The sequence below is a fragment of the Chionomys nivalis genome, chromosome 15, assembly GCF_950005125.1.
Source record: "Chionomys nivalis chromosome 15, mChiNiv1.1, whole genome shotgun sequence".
Taxonomy (NCBI): domain Eukaryota; kingdom Metazoa; phylum Chordata; class Mammalia; order Rodentia; family Cricetidae; genus Chionomys; species Chionomys nivalis.
In genome coordinates, this window is record NC_080100.1 from 68333007 (window position 1) to 68351036 (window position 18030).

The following is an 18030-nucleotide window of genomic DNA, read 5'->3' on the forward strand; positions in this document are numbered from 1 at the left end:
GGTTTTTCGAGACAGGGTTTCTCTGTAGCTTTGGTGCCTGTCCTGGAACTAGCTCTTGTAGACCAGGCTGGCCTCGAACTCACAGAGATCCGCCTGCCTCTGCCTCCCGAGTGCTGGGATTAAAGGCGTGCGCCACCACCGCCCGGCTTCTCTTTTTTTTTTTTAAACCTTTATTATTCAGCCTTTTACCTAGATTTTCATATTAAGCCTGACATCTCAGAAAATTTCTTTGTGTTTATTTATGGTACATTTAGGAAATACAGTTAACAAAATTTTGAGGCCCTCTATTGAAATATGTTCTGGTTTTCTTTTTCACTTAACCTATGAAGATAACAAATTACATTTAAGTTAGTAATACCAAGGGCAAACTTTAATTTACATATTTAATTCTACAGCAATCTGGGTCTCCTCTGAGGTTCTGCCTGCCTTTCCCTACCAAAGGTAACCAGTACTGGGCCTTCTGCAGTTATCACTGTGTTTGCTTTTTAATACTTTTATCGTAAGAAAACCACGTGATATACCTTTTGCCTGCATGGCTACTCAAGACTATACTCGTTAGATAAAAATGACATTACCCTATGTGGTCTTCTGCTCTCTTGACAATTTCACTGCTGTGTTGCAGAGCTATAATGATGCGCCTAACTGTTGTGTATTCCAATACTGAGTTAGTACACACCCTAGTCTGTGGCTGTTCTTCGTAGTGATGCTCACTGAAGGAAAGGCATGTTCTCCACAGCTGTAAAAGTCCATAAGTGCAGCTTCATTTCAGAACCCTCTTTCTATATCCACCTTCTCTTTTTACTAGAAAAAAAAAGTACCTTGGAGTTGCCTTTTGAAAACCCTTTTGGTACAAGTTTCTGGTGCTGATGGCAACCACACAGCTCCATTTTGGCAGAAGGCTGGCAGAGTTATGGCAGAGCTGACAGAAACAGCTCCTACACAGCGTGACCCAAGCTCATCCACTTCAATTTTGAGTACGACTTCTCTATCCAACCGAATACTCAAGCAACAAACACAGAACTATCCTTGACTTTCTCCTCTCCACCGTTCCCATTTACCTCTTCTCTCATTAGCCAAATCCCGGGAATCTTGTCAAGCAGCTATTGGCAAAGCATGCTGAAATGCAATCTGACCCCGTGATTCTTAGACTAAAACTTAAAAAACAGATGATGGTCTCCTGCAGGGTTCGAAAACCACTGGGTGTAACCTCCTAGAAGGCAATGACATTAGTTCAGTGGACTGGGACTGAGATTCTATTTTTATTTATTTATTTAGTGTGTGGGTATTCTGTTTATATGCATGTCTGTGTACCAAATGTGAGCCTGAAGCCTGCAGAAGAGGGCATTGCAGCCCCTGGAACTGGTGTTAGAGATGGTTGTCAGCCCCAGGTGGATGCCAGAAACTCTGCAAGAGCAGAGTTAGCTCCTAGCTAAGGAGCCATCTCTCTAGCCCCACCCTCCTTAGAAAAACCCTCTTTTTATTTACTTACAGGATTCTTTTTAAATGAGAGAGAATATAATTAAAAAAAAAAAAACATGGACAATGCAGGTAAGGTTAGGATAAAATAAATCCCATGCACTGGAACTTTTGTTTCGGCTTCATGAATGTGCACATCCATGTGTATTAAGACCTCAAGGTAACTGTTTTGTCTTGGTGCATGGTCATGTGTGTGTGTCATGTATGATTGCTTATGTGCCCTATATATGATATTTGACTGTGGGGCCAGGTCTACATGGGTATCTATCTCTATCACTTTCGTTTTTTCTTTTCTCTTCTTCTTTTTTTTTCTTTTTCTTTTTTGTGACAGCATCTCTCACCGAGCGACATTTGCTGGACATGGAGAGCCCGAGATCCTCATACATCCCTCCTTCTAGGAATAGGGTCACAGATGTACACTGCCACACCTGTACTTTATGTGTCAGAGATCTGGTTTTAGGTCTCAGTCTTGCAAAGCACAGACTTCACCCATGCAGACTGTTTAATATTAATGTGAATAATTTGTAAGTATGTTCGAAAGAAAATCATCTGCAGATATAGCTTCCTCCCCGCAGAAATCGATGACAGATATAAATCATCTCCTTAGAAAAGTCTATATATTGGCATACATATATATTCTTATAGTGAATCCTGCTATCAAAAGAAAACCGAAGGAACGGTTTTCAAACTCCAGATTTCCAGACCTCATCACAGACCTCCAAAGAGACTGGCAGACAAGTAGCACCGGTCTGCACATCGAAACCTTCCATCGCTGAGAAGGGGCGACACCTGCCACACCTGTTTCCACTTTGCTCATTCTCTGAAAGCTCAAGTCCTCTCACCAGTCAACTCCTGGTGGCCCTTTGGTCTCAGTTCCAAAAACGTTTCTCTGATGTCTTCCTGACCACCACTTTGCTCCTTAACAGCTGGAGAGTGGTCAAAGAATGTGTGTGTGAATGTGAGAATAAACGTAAAAATATACATGAACACTTATCACAGAAAGGTAGGGATGAGAACAGATGCCGACACCGTAAGGCAGCCTCCTCCACCAGATAATGGAACAAGCACCACGTGTTGGCACTTCAGTACTGTCGACTCTGAAGCAACAGTTCATACATCAGAGAGTGTCGCCATAGCACTGCTGTAGCAATTAGACAAGAAAAATATATGTAAATTGCTTAGCAGTAACAAAAAATTATGAAGATATTTCTTCTCTTTAAATTTTCTAGCTTTAGCAACAATGAGGAAGACAGCCCAAAGATGAAATCTTACTCATCAGCTTAGATACTTGCACTGCATTGTTAGCAGAAACCAAATCTAAGAGTCCAGAAAGCTGGAGAGGAGTCACGATTTGATGGAGAACTACATACTTCGAGGTGTCCCCAAACCATGACAAAAAAACATGGAGCTGCCACTGGTAATGCGATGCATTCTAGTTCACAAGACTTGCATGTTCAAATGGAAAGCGCACACACACCAGAGCCAAAGCCCAGCTTCCTTTAACATGTAAAATGTTTCAAGTAAGATTTGGGGCACTACTGTTTTATTTTTATTTTCCTGGTTTAATTTTTTTCTTCAAATACAGTTCTTAAAATCTTGTCATACATGCACACAGGGCATAGAAAGAGGCCAAAACTGCTATTTCAATATTGCTAATGGTTCCAATTTAATTAACTATATATAGGATCACCCCAGTGCCACTGATGGACGAAATTATTCTTTCCAAGGTTTAATAACTGAGTGCTATCTGAATGATAGTATCTGAAAAAGAGATGACTCAATTTCATAAACTTTAGTTTTTAATGGGAAACACGACACAAACCTCAATGCTATCAATGACAAATTTTGTCAGCAAAGAATGTATTCCATGTATTCCAGCTAGGAGTGAGAGTCGTACCTGAAGGTCCCGTTTGCTCGCTCGCACTGCTACACTGGGGCCTGCATGTTGCTGAGAGAAGACTGGAATTATTGATTTATAGTATTTGTGACCCTTCAGATCAGTGAAGAGCAGAGAGGGGTGAGCACTCCTCTCCACACTTGTGCTTTGGGGACCTATCTTACTGTACCCCTTACTGAGGTCTCGGCAAAGCTATAGTCAGAAAACACTGTCAGATAGTCCCAAGGCCCTGAAAACATGGACAGTCATCTTCCCACTTCCGCCATTCTGAACTCCTGGCACTCTCTGCGGCTCACATGCCTACGACAGCAGCCGCACGACTGCTGTGATGATACTGAATTTAGCTTACTGCCTCTGCTCATTTAGAAAGCCCAGAGGCTAGTCCTTATCCAGAAAGAAAAGCAGGGCAGAGACAAGTGGCAATGTAAAATTAGAGAAGCTGGTTAATTTATAATAGCTTCAAACTATGATTTCATTCATTGGAGATAATGAGTGTCTAGGGGGCAGCTCATATTCTTGGCTAAATGAGATTTTTTTAAAAAAAAATGTTTGTGTGCATATATAATTTAAATAATTAACTAACCTTAGATACTTACCATGTAAAGAACTGTAATTCAATATAAATATTAAAATAAATGTCTCTATGCATAAATCACTATAAAATCCAAAATGTTAAAATACCATTCTAGGGGAATATTAACTTTAGGGTCTTCTAGTATTAGTCACATTCATGGACAAGAGTATCAGGTTCTCAGCAGCAACTTCTGGGCAGACCGACTAGACACAATCGTGCGCAGAACTAGTGGGCTAGCCAAACCAGAAACAGCAGGGAAAGAAAGCATATCATCTAAGAGGAATGGCAGTGCTGGGGATTTATTTTTGTCTTTGCTGCTTGTTCCAAGCTGATAGTTATCTTTGCTTTCCAGGTACCAAGTCGGGAAGGGAAGGGCTGTCTGCGGGAAGCATATTCAGGGTGGGTTGAAATTGCCTACTAATTTCAAATGCTATATAATTTTGTCTTTTAGACCCAATCTTCTCCCCAGGCTCTACAAAGTAAAATAAATAATTAGCAAAGTATTTCTAAATGTTATGCTAAATTCAGAGCTTAAACAAAAAATTTTTTAAAATCCAAACCTCTGTGCTTCGGAGTTAATGACTCTACTGTAAGAATTCCTAGCACTACCCAAGCATTTTTAACGTCACCAGTTAAACCCATTCAGGAGGTCACATTGTGCCTTTCTGGAAGGCATACATTTAGAACTTGTTTGGCTGGCCTGTTCTGTCTTGAAAAAGTGATGTGTGACTGTGTTTCCTTCAGTTTACAAAATACATAGTATATAGAAAAATTTTTTTTTAAATCTTCAACAGTTTTAAGACAATTTCTTAAAATTGCGTATGCAAAACTACTATCAGTTACAGCCTCTGGAACTGGTCAGGCAGAAAGTAAGCAACTAAACAGGCCTGTTAGCAATCTCAGGATAAATAACTGAGTCAGAATGGATTCCTCAATCTCATACCCTGACAGTGTTAATATAATTTCTCATTTTCATGGGGCAATCACTCCCTGGACATCAGTCCTTGGAGTCACAAGCAAGTCAATTGCAATGGCACCACTGCCAGCAAATGTGGTCTTTATTTGCTGTTGAAAATCTTGCTATTTCAGATTTTACCCTAATTATCACATTTCTCACATCTATTTATGTGTGTAAAATGTTGTGTGACTACACAGTTCTTAATCAGGCTTTTAGAATTTTATATGTTTATTGCCAAGATACAACATTCCTTTTTCTTTCTTTTCTTTTTTAAATACAATACCTTGACAAGTCGCTCACGTGGATCTTGAACTCTAAATTTTCCTGCCTCAGCATCCCAAATGCTGGCATTACAAGGTATACAGCATCATGTATAGCTAATATATACCATTTCTGAACCCCAAAAAACCTTTGTTTAAAATGTTGATTCACAGCAGTCAGAAACAAAGCCTTGTTATTGACGGTCTCTACAGAATAGTTCTTTCTATAGAAGTGCTGTGTGAGGGTTCTGGCTAAATCCTTTCTTTACAACTAATCCTTTCCTAAATGTTAGCCTGCACGTGTTTGTCAGCTAAAATTCTCTAAGAGTAAGACCATGTCTTACCTAGCTCTGTATTCCTTCACACTAACCCAAAACTTGGGCATGCTTTATGTTTTGGAAGCCTGGGAAGTCTGGGGAGACCTCACAAAACGAAAAGATAAGCTGAGCAGGTGGCTGAACGCCTGTAACTCCAGCACTGGGTGGTAAGGAGAGGCAGGAGGACTCTTTCAAGTTCAAGGTCAGTCTGACCTACACTAAAAGTTCCAGGTTAGCCTGGGCAACATACAGAGGCCACATCTAAGAAACCCAAACAAACAAAACATAAAACACCATAAAATCAAGAAGCAGGCAGAGTAATAACTTACCCTACTAACCGTCAACTAGGCACTAGTTTGTGAAATAAGTGTTAGTTGTCAATTTTATCAACAGGTGACTGTGTTAAACCCTGACTGAACTTCCCAGAAACACTCTTTTGGAGCTCTCCAATGCAGTGGGAAGAGTTTGTCACCTGCTGTATAGCTGACCTCCACTAACCGTGTGTTCTTAGAAACGTCCAATCCCCATAACCTTATCCAGGTTGGTTTTCCCACTTCGCTGGAATAGATGTCCTTGGAAAAGTCACCTCTTTTACTTGCAGTGTTTACAGGAAGAGAGAAGAGTGCTGCTTTCAGAAAGCTTACTTGACTTTGGAGATGCAGCTTTTGGAAACTGGCACACTGTGTTGTCATTCTCCTCTGAATCCTCTAATCTCAAGTAACCTTAAATTACAAGTAGGTACTCTAGGTATGGATTAGACCCATGAAGGAAACTCGCTGACCCACACTCGAGAAAAAAATGAGGATATTTTTAGTTGATGGAATTCAGTTCCTAACATTCATAAACTTAGATCAGAACCAACTACTCCCCTACAGAAAACATCCTCAGTTGAGCATCTAACGTCCTGTGTGCCCTTGCCCTCTATGGGAAGCCCTATAGAGATGACTCTGAAAGACACAGCCTTCATTTTCTGCTATGAAAGCTACTGCCCAGCTATAGAGGTGAAACCCAAGTAATCAATGACTCTTAGAATTCCACCCTCTAACAGCATACTGCCATACTTTAATGTTTCAGTCTGTATTTATGTAGAAGTTAACATCAACCTAACAGAACATGTTCAAACAAACGGAAAAGCAAATAGGCTTAAAAGCAAACTGCCAAAACCAAAAGTCTGACCTTCTATAGACATTACCAAAGTGGGAAGATCCTGTAATTAGCAATGAGAATACCATATCCATGCAAACTCAGTATGAATTTCATCAGGCGAACAGGAGCTATCTGTAACACAATATGTTCACTTTTAAAAGGGCACTGAACAATGTTTCAGTACACTTCAAATCTGCTTACAGGTGGCACGATCATGGTAGGTAAGGCACATTTCCAATGACACTTGATGGAAAACGACAACATCTCTCACTAAGGAATAGTATCTTTTGTGGGAAATCTAAATTTAAACCTTCCAATTTAAAATCCTAAATATTTTCCACACAGGAAAAGTCTGTAAGCATACTTCTGAAGGGTTTTAAAAGCAATCAGCACAGGCGATGTTAAATGATCAGGACTCTAAAGAAAAACAGAGGAGCACTGTACAGAAGACCCTCACAGTCACGGCTCTGCTCATTCCCTGTGGGCTGTGCCAACCCACTCTCTCCCCTGCAATGAGTCTTTGTTTTTACTAAGTCCCAAAGGGCTGGGAGAGCTCTGCAAAGGGAAGGGGGAAGGGCAGATGGAATGCAGCTGCAGGCTCTAAAACAATGCTGAGTCCATAATTTTGTTCCCAGGAGAATAATAAAAGGGACAGGGTGTTGATGCGATACAGAGAGCGAGCAAGGTGGAGCCAAACATCCCACCGTCAGTCTACAGTGTATTCAAGCTCCTTCACTACCCGAAGATAATCTGAACTGAAAGCTTATCTGTTAATCTGTCATTTTACGACTAAATTAACTTTGGTGGCAAACTATATTCAGGCAAGGGACACAGTGGTAGAAGCAAAGACAAAGAGTGGGGAGAGGGCCGGACACATGGGCTCGAGGATAGCTGTGCAGAGGGGTAAGATATTTGGAAAAGAAGGCCCAATGTCTGTCAGTCTCTTCTGTAAACTGCCTGCTTTGTGGTACCCAGGACCCTTTAGAGTAAGAGGTAGACTGTAGAAACCCATGCCTCTGTGAAGACTGCATGTCTGAATTGGAAGCAGAGTCTGGTAGACCCAAGGAGCTATTCACTATCATTTCGCCTTTGTCTAACTTGGTGCCTCCTAAGAAAATGTCCTTTACTTGCATCTTCGTAGTCTGAGATCTCAACCGAAAATCAGGAGAAGCGGCAGTCGCCGAGAGCAGTGGCCCTGCCAGCTCTGAGCAGCACAGCTCAGACTGCACCTGATGTGCTGCTCTCCCCTTTCCTGGGAAGCTGGAGCTCTTCAGGCTCTATGACTCAGGCTTGCCAGGGAGCTTTCCTTCAAATATTACTGATGCCATTAAAATCTGCAGGGAGCTGCAGAAGCCTTAAAGAAACCACTGACCCAGCTCCTCAAGTACAGCATCAGTATGCTTGTTTCAATTAGGGCCCATGCATGCACACTTAGTTACTAGGGAGGAAGAAAGGACTTCATTGTAAAGCTGTCATATAGAAGCAAAGCTGACACCCATACAAACATCTCCTTCAAGTAAGCATTATACAAAAGACTCAGTAGTACACTGAATGATATAATTAATCTGGTTCCAAAGATTTCCAAATTATAAGGTTTGCAAAGACTGCAGTTATTCACATAGGCACATTTTCATATTTCTCATATTACAAAAAGTCACAAGTATGTAATTTACAGTGATCAAGCTTATGACCCTCCTCCTTGAGCTTGCCTTTTCTCTAGAGGCGCTAAAATCCACTACTAGATAATTCAAGTGACTATGCTATATAGCTAGCATATAGGAATAGAAGTTTGTTAATCTTAAATATCAATAGCAACAAGTAAAAAGTAATACTAGGGCTGAAGAGATGGCTCAGCAGTATAGAGAGCACTTGTCGTCAGGCACCCACTGTGGTTCACACGCATCTGCAACTCCAGCCATCCTCTTCTCACCCCCGAGCGCACCAAGCATGCATGTGATGCACATATATAAACACAAGCAAACATTCATACACGTAAAATAAAGTAATAAATCTAAAAACATAAAAAGTAGCACTAACACTTTACCTATAAAGCTAACTATCCATTAAAAACACAAAATTCATAGGTCCACTTAGTTAAAAGTTATCTATTATGCTGATTGGTTTTGGTACATACCACCTCTAAGCTACCCCCAAGTGTAGAATAAGACAGATGTACAAAACTGCCTATATTAGCAAAGCTCATTCTCTACATATACATTTACTTTCCTACTGTGTCAAATTAAAAGATTAAGTGCATAGCTACATTCTATTAATATGAACAACTGTAGTACTAACTTGCATAGAATTGTTTAACTGTGGTAAATACAATATATTTCCACAAAGTCATGATGTTTAATCTTCAGTGAAAAGGTTCAAATGCAAGAAACCCTATAACTGGCTCTGAATTGTGTTTTCCATAAAGATAATCCAAGCACCTTAAACATGACGGAAGATCTCATTTAGTCATGAAGCTCACAAAATACGTAACCGATTATACACAGAGTAAAATGACAGGAAAATTTAAAGCTTTGGGTATATCAGACAATTAGATTGTTTTCCTAAACTGATAGTACTCACCCCTTGGAGCCCCTGGAACTGAATTGAAGGTCGAAAAGGAATTAAATTCTACAAAAAAAGAGAAACAGATAAACTTTAGTTACTATGACAAAGAACTAAATAATTAAACCTAAAATCTATGTGTTTTCTTCATCTCACAATATGAAAGAAAACAGTTTCATTACATGCCGGCTTCAACATGTAATCACAGTAAGAAGTGTTGGTGAGCTGCTCCCATTTGTACAGTTAATACAACCAAAGAGTAGATTTGGGCAGTGTAGCGACCATGACTGCAAACTGACCGACATGATCTGCAAGAAAAATACACTAATTCAGTCTTTCAAAATAATTCATAGTTTCCTATTTTTAAAAGGAGTGGGAAAAGGGAAAGGAAAATTTGAGGAACTTTGAAAAAAAACACTCAACAGAATGCCACAAATTTAAAAAAATTAAATATCCAGGAATCAACAGTAGTTCTGCATCCCCCTCTCCATTGCCTGTGACTAGTTTTTACTTAAGAGTAAAAAAAGGCTGCCTTTTTTCTCCTTAATAGGAGAGTATAATTTCTTGTAGCATTTTATCACAGAGCTGTGCATTTGGAGGAACAGCTAAATTGGCAAATATTAGCCACATTTCCAGGGGTCCCCAGTCTATGATCCAAGGGAAGGCTTTCTGAATTATTAAGAGAGTCACGGGGAAATTGTAGACTTGAACAGTATTTAATAGAAACACATTAGCTTGTGAAATACCTTTCATTACCTTACATTTAAACCCAATGAACAAAAATAAAAGTGGTATCTGTCTCATTTCTGCCTGAACTAAAAAGAGAAGCCTCATGAGGCCCTCCCTTCCGCACAGCGCACACAACTTCTATCCTTCCCAAACACCTTTGCAGATTTGCCCTCATCAGGCTTAAAACAGAATAAAGAGGGTAGGAAGAATGCATTTTCTATCGGTGTGGACATAACTGAATATAAAATAAAACGGTGTTGTTATTTACAAAAAGAAAACAGATAATGTCCCAGGGAAGCATCACAGGAGGCACCGGTATTTCAGCTCTACCCCCAGAAGGCAATATTTAACTTCAGACTTAGGGAAAGAATCATAATGCTCCCAGTGACAAGTTCACTCTTGGTGTAAGCAAAGGAAGTTCTTCAAAAATGAAAGTTAAAAAGGTAATTGTGTATTTGGAAAAAAGCACAATCAATGGTGACTCACTCTAATTCAGAGGCTCTCCTGAAAACAGCAAGGTATGGACGACTTTGCTCCCAGGCGAATCTCACCCCAAACTATCTTCTACGGCTAGCCTTCCTCTTCCTGAAGTGAATCAGCCACGAGCGCAGATTTAGGGTTGCCCTCCAGAGCATGTTCCCAAGTTCTCAGCATTTCTGTCAGTCCTGGACTCCCCTGACTACAGTACTGAGACTCCCCTGGAGGCGGGTCAGAGCCCGTCCACTGCAACTCACATGCTGCAGCTGAAATTCTCCACCAAGTTCACGAACTGTTCTGTGCCATTTAAAAGCAAACTCTTTTCAAATTGCTGATTTCTCCTCTGCACCTTTGCTCTTCCTTGTGCTAAGAGATACCAGCCCTTATTTCAAAAGCCAGAACCTGCCCTTTCCTCATTCTAGATCAGCTCCACCCTGCAGGCCTGCTATACTGGTGTGATGACAACTGGGTCTCTTTTCCATTCCTCAGCTGTCTTCCCGAAGATGGCTGCTTATTACTGCCTACAGGACAGTCATTAGAGACCTGTGGCAGCAAGCATTCACTGACTGACAAGCACTAACATAACTCCCTGACCAACCTGGCAACCTTCCGACTTGTCTGGCAATGACTTCTTGGCTCGTGAGGCTCACAGCCCCAGAATTAACTTACAGTTCTTCTTACTCTCCCATATCATATTCTGTTAGTCAGTTACTTGTCACTAGAATCACAGAATTCCAAATACAGAAGACTTAGAAATTACAGTTGATATTCTCTCCTCCAACCCTGGTCCCTGTGTTCCATTAATAACTAAGCTGGTAACAGAACCTAGGGACTTAGCTTCTTTTTCCCTACTTTTCTCATACATATGTGTGTCCTCCGCACACATCTGCTGGGGGAGAAGTGAGCATGGGGACCCAACTCCCCAGGAGTACACAGTTTTGGAGGGGAAATGCTGAGAATGATCAAGCATTAGGTTAAGTTTACCAGGAAACAAAGTAAGAATTCCAAGGAAGTAGAGCCTGTGACTTGAACGGACACCTGAGAGGCTGATTAGGAAAGACAAGCTCAAGGGCAAGAGTGTCTTCAGGAAACGGTGGGTACATCTGCAGCAGAGAGCTCCGAGACACTGGGGACAAAATGAAGGACAGAAACTGGAGCCAGACAGAAACACTGACTCCTGCCTAAGCTCTCCTGCCCTGGGTATGTCTTTGTTTTTAGTTTCTGTCTGCCACAGAATAGGTAAGACAACTTAACTTTCAGATTTCAAGGTCTCTGCTCAAAAAAATGTATCGCTCTGTTAAATAACCTTCTTCCAACCTTCGTCCTTACTCTTTCACCAATTCTAAGCCTGTCTTCAAGGTGATAACAATTAGAGGCTTATACTTTTCTGAGTAAGAAAGTGATCTGAAAAGGAAGGAAGGAAGTTGTTGAAAGAAGTATTTTTTTAAAAAGGAAGGCAGCTTTTAAAACATACAAAGAAAGATGAATTAGGGTAAGGGAAGCCTGGGAAAATGGCTTTGAAAACAGCCCTGATGGGATGCTTTAGAATACTCTGAAAGTGGTGATAAAGAACTCAGTTAGTCTAACTTGCATGTGACGCCAACAGGATATGGTGAACCCACAGACATTCCCAGGAGGAATGATAAGGTAGGTAGGTGTGTTGATAGTTTGAGTATCAGTCACCAGAGAAAAATGGTATTAAGGTGGCTCCAGGGCTAGCAGTCATCCACAACAGTCGGTCTGCCCTAGAGTCCCTCAAATTAAGTTTTTAGTCTCCTTTGGCAGTTCATGGTCCATTTCAGGTATATATCACCTGGCAGTCAAATAAAGGCCTTCCTCTGTACCTCTGAGCACTCAGATGGCTAGCCAGCCCTCAGACACCACTCGCAGCACACCTCCCATAGCCTAAAGTGGTTCTTCCCCACTGTCTGCCAAAGCAAAGTGAACTTTACAGACATACACATACCTATTAACATGAGCATTCCAAACTAGGTTTGCTATCAGTAATTGAAGTTCTAAAAGTAAATGGTGCTTGGCTGGGTGGTGGTGGCACACACCTTTAATCCCAGCAGAAGCAGGCGGATGTCTATGTTCGAGGCCAGCCTGGTCCACAAAGGGAGTTAGTTCCAGGACAGCCAGAACTACACACAGAGAAACTGAGTCTCAAAAAACAAAAGCTGCTCTAAGCAGTTATTTCAAACATGCTGGTTCTTTGTCCACATGGACTTTTATTGTTTGTTTTGTCTAGTTACTAGTAAAAGGGCTGGGAAGAAGGCTCAGTGGGTAAGGTGTTTACTGTGCATACATGAGGGCCTGGATTCAGACACTCTACATCCACAAAAAAGCTAGGCATGGTCATGAGTGCCTGTAACCCCAGCACTTGGGAAGGAGACAACTGATCCCAGGGCCTTACTGGCTAGCCTGATTAACTCCAACACCAAGCTCCAGGTTCAGTGAGCACTTCTGCCTCAAAATAAAAACAAAAACAAAAAACAGAAAAGTAACTAAGGAAGACATGTGATGTTAAACTCTGGTCTTACACACCTACATGGCAGAGCTGTGTGGGTGAGTGCACACACACACATGAAAAGAAGTAATTATCAAATCACTGTATATTTAAAATATAAAGCCAGAAAGTGGTGGTGCAGCCACACACCTTCAATTCCAGCCCTTGGGAGGGAAAGGCAGGTGGATCACTGAGTTTGAGGCCTGTCTGGTCTACACAGTGAGTTCCAGGACAGCCAGAGCTACAGAGAAATACTGTGTCTAAATAATAAATAAATAAAATATAAAATGTGTCTGAAGTAATAAATAAAAAATAAGTCAATTTTAAAAGATATTTCTAGGTGGCCCAAATTGACACAGCACGCATTACAACAATTCTTAACTCACTCAACACATTCCTGTTTGGTCTCAAACCCCGGACAAAGGGCTGAGGTGCCTATTTATCCTCCAAACATCCCTCAGACCCCACTAGTTACAAGGTCCTCCTAGCGGGCATGTCCCCACCCCCATCCTGAACTCTCTAGCCCAGGGACAGGGCTGCTCCTCCACATAATCCAATCATTTTGCTTGTCCTCTCTTTGTACCTTTGGACCTCCAGGCTGCTGCACCTGGGTCCCCTGCCCCCACAAAGCTCAGGGTCACGTCCACTCTGGACTCTCCCAGGTGTCCCTGCCTCTGGCCATGCTCTCCCATCGGTTTATAATAAACTTTCTCCTCCACCACACCTAGTCGCAGTCTTGCTTGCTCCTTTTCCATTCAATTCCCATTTAGGAATGGGTTTTGATGGAGCTTCATTCTTTGTTGTTTAGCTTTTATCAAGTGTTTGCAGCAAGTGGCTCTTCTGAAAAAACTAGGGCAGTGGTTCTCAATCTTCCTAAGGCTGTGACCCTTTAATAAAGTTTCCTAAAATTGTCGCAATCCGCCAACCACAATCTTACTTTCACTGCTATTTCATAGCTATAATTTTGCTGTTATGAGTTGTGATGTATATATTTTTGGAGCTAGAGGTGTGAAAAGGGGTTGAGAACCACAGCTCCAGGGTTCTCATCTGAGCAATAAGAAAGACAGTAATCTGATGTCTACATCCAGCCAAGAAGCACCAGGGCAGATTGGAAACAGCAAGAAAAGCTACTTTTGACATTATTTAGTCAAAGGATTTTTTTTTTAACTACTTAGAAGTTTCACTGAATTTTGTTTTTTTTTTTTTGTTTGTTTGTTTTGTTTTGTTTTTCGAGACAGGGTTTCTCTGTGACTTTGGAGCCTGTCCTGGAACTAGCTCTTATAGACCAGGCTGGTCTCGAACTCAGAGATCCGCCTGCCTCTGCCTCCCGAGTGCTGGGATTAAAGGCGTGCGCCACCATCGCCCGGCCCCTGAATTTATCCCTTAAGCCAACCCTGTACACGGTTTACAAAAGAGACTCAAGTACAGAAAAGAAATAGAGCTGGGTGGTGGTGGCGCATACCTTTAATCCCAGCACTCGGGAGGCAGAGGCAGCCTGGTCTACAAGAGCTAGTTCCAGGACAGGCTCCAAAGCTACAGAGAAACCCTGTCTTTAAAACAAAACAAGAAAATAAAAAAAAAAAAAAATAGACCCCAGCTTCTGGGTCATGACCTCTCATATGAGATTGTGTAATTGAATGTGGGGGAGGGGTACAAAAATCTGCATTAGTAAAAGGTTTCTGAATGTTCAGTTATGAAAACCAAACTCATATTGCATTGGAACACATGACGCATGGTAACCTTGGCTCTGAACAAGAGGCAGACACATTCACAGGCACTGAGCATGCTCTCATTCACACAGTGTCAATGGACAACACCTGAAAATCTCAGCTCATATTCAAAACTGCTGTACAGGAACTGTACTGCTTTAGTGTACACTACAGCAAAAAAGTTTTCTGCTCTGACTGAAATGGAAATGTTTAGTTACAGACCGAGAAGACACTTGATTTGGAATTAGGGTAGGATTTCCAACAATTTCTAAGACTGCCTTATCATACCCTCATCATTTTGTACTATGTGCTCTTGGCACTGACAATCTTAAAATATAAATACTGACCAACTTTGAAAAACTTTGAAGATGTCTACATCCTGCAGTATCAAAGTTCCTGCCAAGACTTTAATTCTTTGTGTAAAAACAAGACACCCAATCATACATTAATAAAAATAAGTGACTGTTTTAATAAATGGTAAAATTATATGTATACAAAAGAATTGTCTTAAAACAAAAAGTAGATTTGTGTATAATTTATCATCAATGTTTGATTAAATACCTATTTTCATATTTGTATACTAGGGGCATATAAAAAGTTTTTTGACAAAGAGGTCAAGAGTAGAGGTCAAGAGTATAAGAAGCCTGGTGTGGATCGGGAACTCTTCCTGTTTACCATTTCAGGTTAGTGTTGCAACAAGATCTATGATGTATATGTATATATGTCCATATATTTCCAAGTACTCAAAATACATCAGAGCCATTCCATAACTATATAATTTACTACATAATTATACTAAGTGACACCTGGTTTCTGACATGACCTGCAGTGACAGACAGAAGCAAAGTTCAGGTTTCTTGGGAGTTGAATAAAAATGTCACAAACACTCTTCTCTGCCTCAAACCCTTCACACCAATGTCACAAATCCAATCTACTATTTTCTCGTGAGTCAATCCAACCTCAGATGGGAGAGAAACCCTCTTTTTACAGATTTGGGAAAAACAAGACTATGCAGCATTTTAAGTAGTAATTTCTTTTTAGCTATTAAGCTAAATTACAAAAAAAAAAGAGTAAAATAACCAAAACAGAAGAAGACAAAAAAAAAAACCCACCCAAATCTGCATAATGCAGTCCTTGTTTTGAAATAGAGCTTTTGAAATACTTATTGCAGACCTAATTTAAAAAATACATTGTCCTAAATCTTAAGATTTTAAACAGCTCTTAAGTAAACATGGAAGGGTCTGAGCTGAAAAACCAGCCAAAATGTTACTGTGACCCAGACTTCTCCAACAATACTTGAAGCATAATCCCATCATTCCCCCTCAGGAACCGAATGTTGGCTTTATAACTGTATAATAAGCTTAATGCCAAATATAACTTGTCCCCAAGAATCATGATTGCTGGAATAGAAGTAGTGAAATAGAACGAGGTTAAAAGATCTGTAGCAGCTAAGTCACAATGAGGAGCTGAACCTGGGAAAGTTTATGATCATGTTTAACATTTTAAAGACCATGCTGGGGCTGGGGCCAACAGGCCGTGCGGAGAAGAGTGGAAATGCAAAAACCAGCTGCTGGTCCAGGAACGTAGTCCTAAGAGCAGCGATGGCCTAGCACTGCAATGGTGGTGACGGCTGCAGTCAGATTCCAGGCATTTTAACACTGACAGGATCTGATGATAGATCAAACGTATCAAAAAAAGAGGAGACAAAGAAAGAGCTATGAGTTAAGTTCCAGACAACTGGAAAATGTGGCTCACTCAAGTGGTACCAGATCAAGAAGTGAAATCAAGTCAGAGGGAAGGTGGGGAGTGGTGAAAAATCACTAAAACTAATTATGTGAGTGTGCGAGCTGTCAAGGACAAGAGCTGTATTTGATCACAAATTTGAGGTGCCTATTAAAGGTTGACAATGTGAAAACTAGAGTTGAGTAGCACTTTCTTGTTTTTAAGGTTTTTTTCTTTGTTGATTTTTGAAGACAGGTTCTCAACAATGTCTTGGAATTATGTAAAACAGGCTGGTCTCAAACTCAGATCTGCCCGTCTCTGCCTCCTGAGTGCTTTAACACCATGTGTGGCCAATAAAGTTTTTTGTTGTTATTTTTGTTGCCATAGTTTTGAGCTAGGGAACTTGCTATGCAGACAAAGTTGGAGTCAAGCTTGTGCTGATCCTACTGCCTCTCTTCTTGTGTGCTGGAATTACAGCCATAAGCCACCACACCCACCTCAAAAAGGTGTGATCTGGAGATAAACATTTGCAATTCATTAGTATAGAGCTGATATTTAAATCCTCAGAACCAGACAGACTCACCTAGAGAGAGTGAACAGGCAGGAGAGCTGGGACTGAGATATACAGAGATGATCTAAGCAGACAATGCTCAGCAGAGGACAGAGGGAGGGAAATCCTGTGACCCTTACAGACATATGGTTGGCTGAATGGAGTGCCTATCTTCCTGGACTGCCTTGATCGTGGGAAGACAGGGATGGAGATGTTTGGAACTTGGACACCTGGTCAGGGACACTTTCAAGGGTGTGGTAAAGACAGCAGGCTCAGCAGATGACAAGTGAAGACACCACTCATCTCCACACACATACTTTCTCCCGTTAACACAGACGTGCATGCATACGTGTGTGTGTGTGTGTGCATTTACACATGTTTACTTACTTCTATTAAATGCCAACCACTTTAGTGATGGCAAGAGCTATCCATGTCCTGCTTAGTTTCATATTTTTAGTAACTCGCCCTGTGTCTAGGCAAGTCAGACGTGAATAAAAATGTTTGCAGAATGAAAATAATATACATTTGGTAGTTGTTCCTTTCTCTTCATATTTTATTACTATTTTATTATTAATTTTATTTATCTATAATTAATCATAATTATTTACAATTAATATTTTATTATTATTTTATGAAAAATCCAACTGAGTTTTTATGACACGGATATCTTTCCTGATCCCTTGAGGTAGCATGGATTCTTACACGGAATCAGAAGCAATGATACTATTACCTAGAGAGATACACACAGGCTAGTGAGATGGGCCATTGGGTAAAGGTACTTGCCACCAAGCCTGACAACCTAGATTTGATTCCTAGGACCCTTATAGTCAAGGAGAGAAATGACTCACAAATGGTATCCCATGATCTAAGTGTGCCCTATCATACTCATATCCACACATAAATATACAGCAAAATACAACAAATAATAGATAAATAAAAATTTAAAGATATGCTAACAGTTAAATAACCAGATAAGCATTAAATAGATATAATAAATATTTAACGATATGCTAACAGTACCTAGATAAACATAAAAGTCTCTAAGCCAATGGTTTTCAACTAGAACCGAACTGGAACTAGACAGAGCTGGCCTTGACTTCTGCCAGCCTCTGCCCCCCAGAGTGCTGGGATTAAAGGTGTGTATCACCAC

At 40.7% G+C, this 18030-nt stretch overlaps 1 protein-coding gene across 1 annotated transcript in view; it reads right to left on the reverse strand.

Moving 5' to 3' along the window:
• Positions 1-18030, reverse strand: part of Ell2 (elongation factor for RNA polymerase II 2) — a 63399-nt gene that overhangs the window by 37771 nt on the left and 7598 nt on the right. The window contains exon 2 of the mRNA XM_057790124.1: positions 9206-9253. Coding sequence (XP_057646107.1) covers positions 9206-9253 — 48 coding nt within the window. The remainder of the gene's footprint in view (positions 1-9205; positions 9254-18030) is intronic.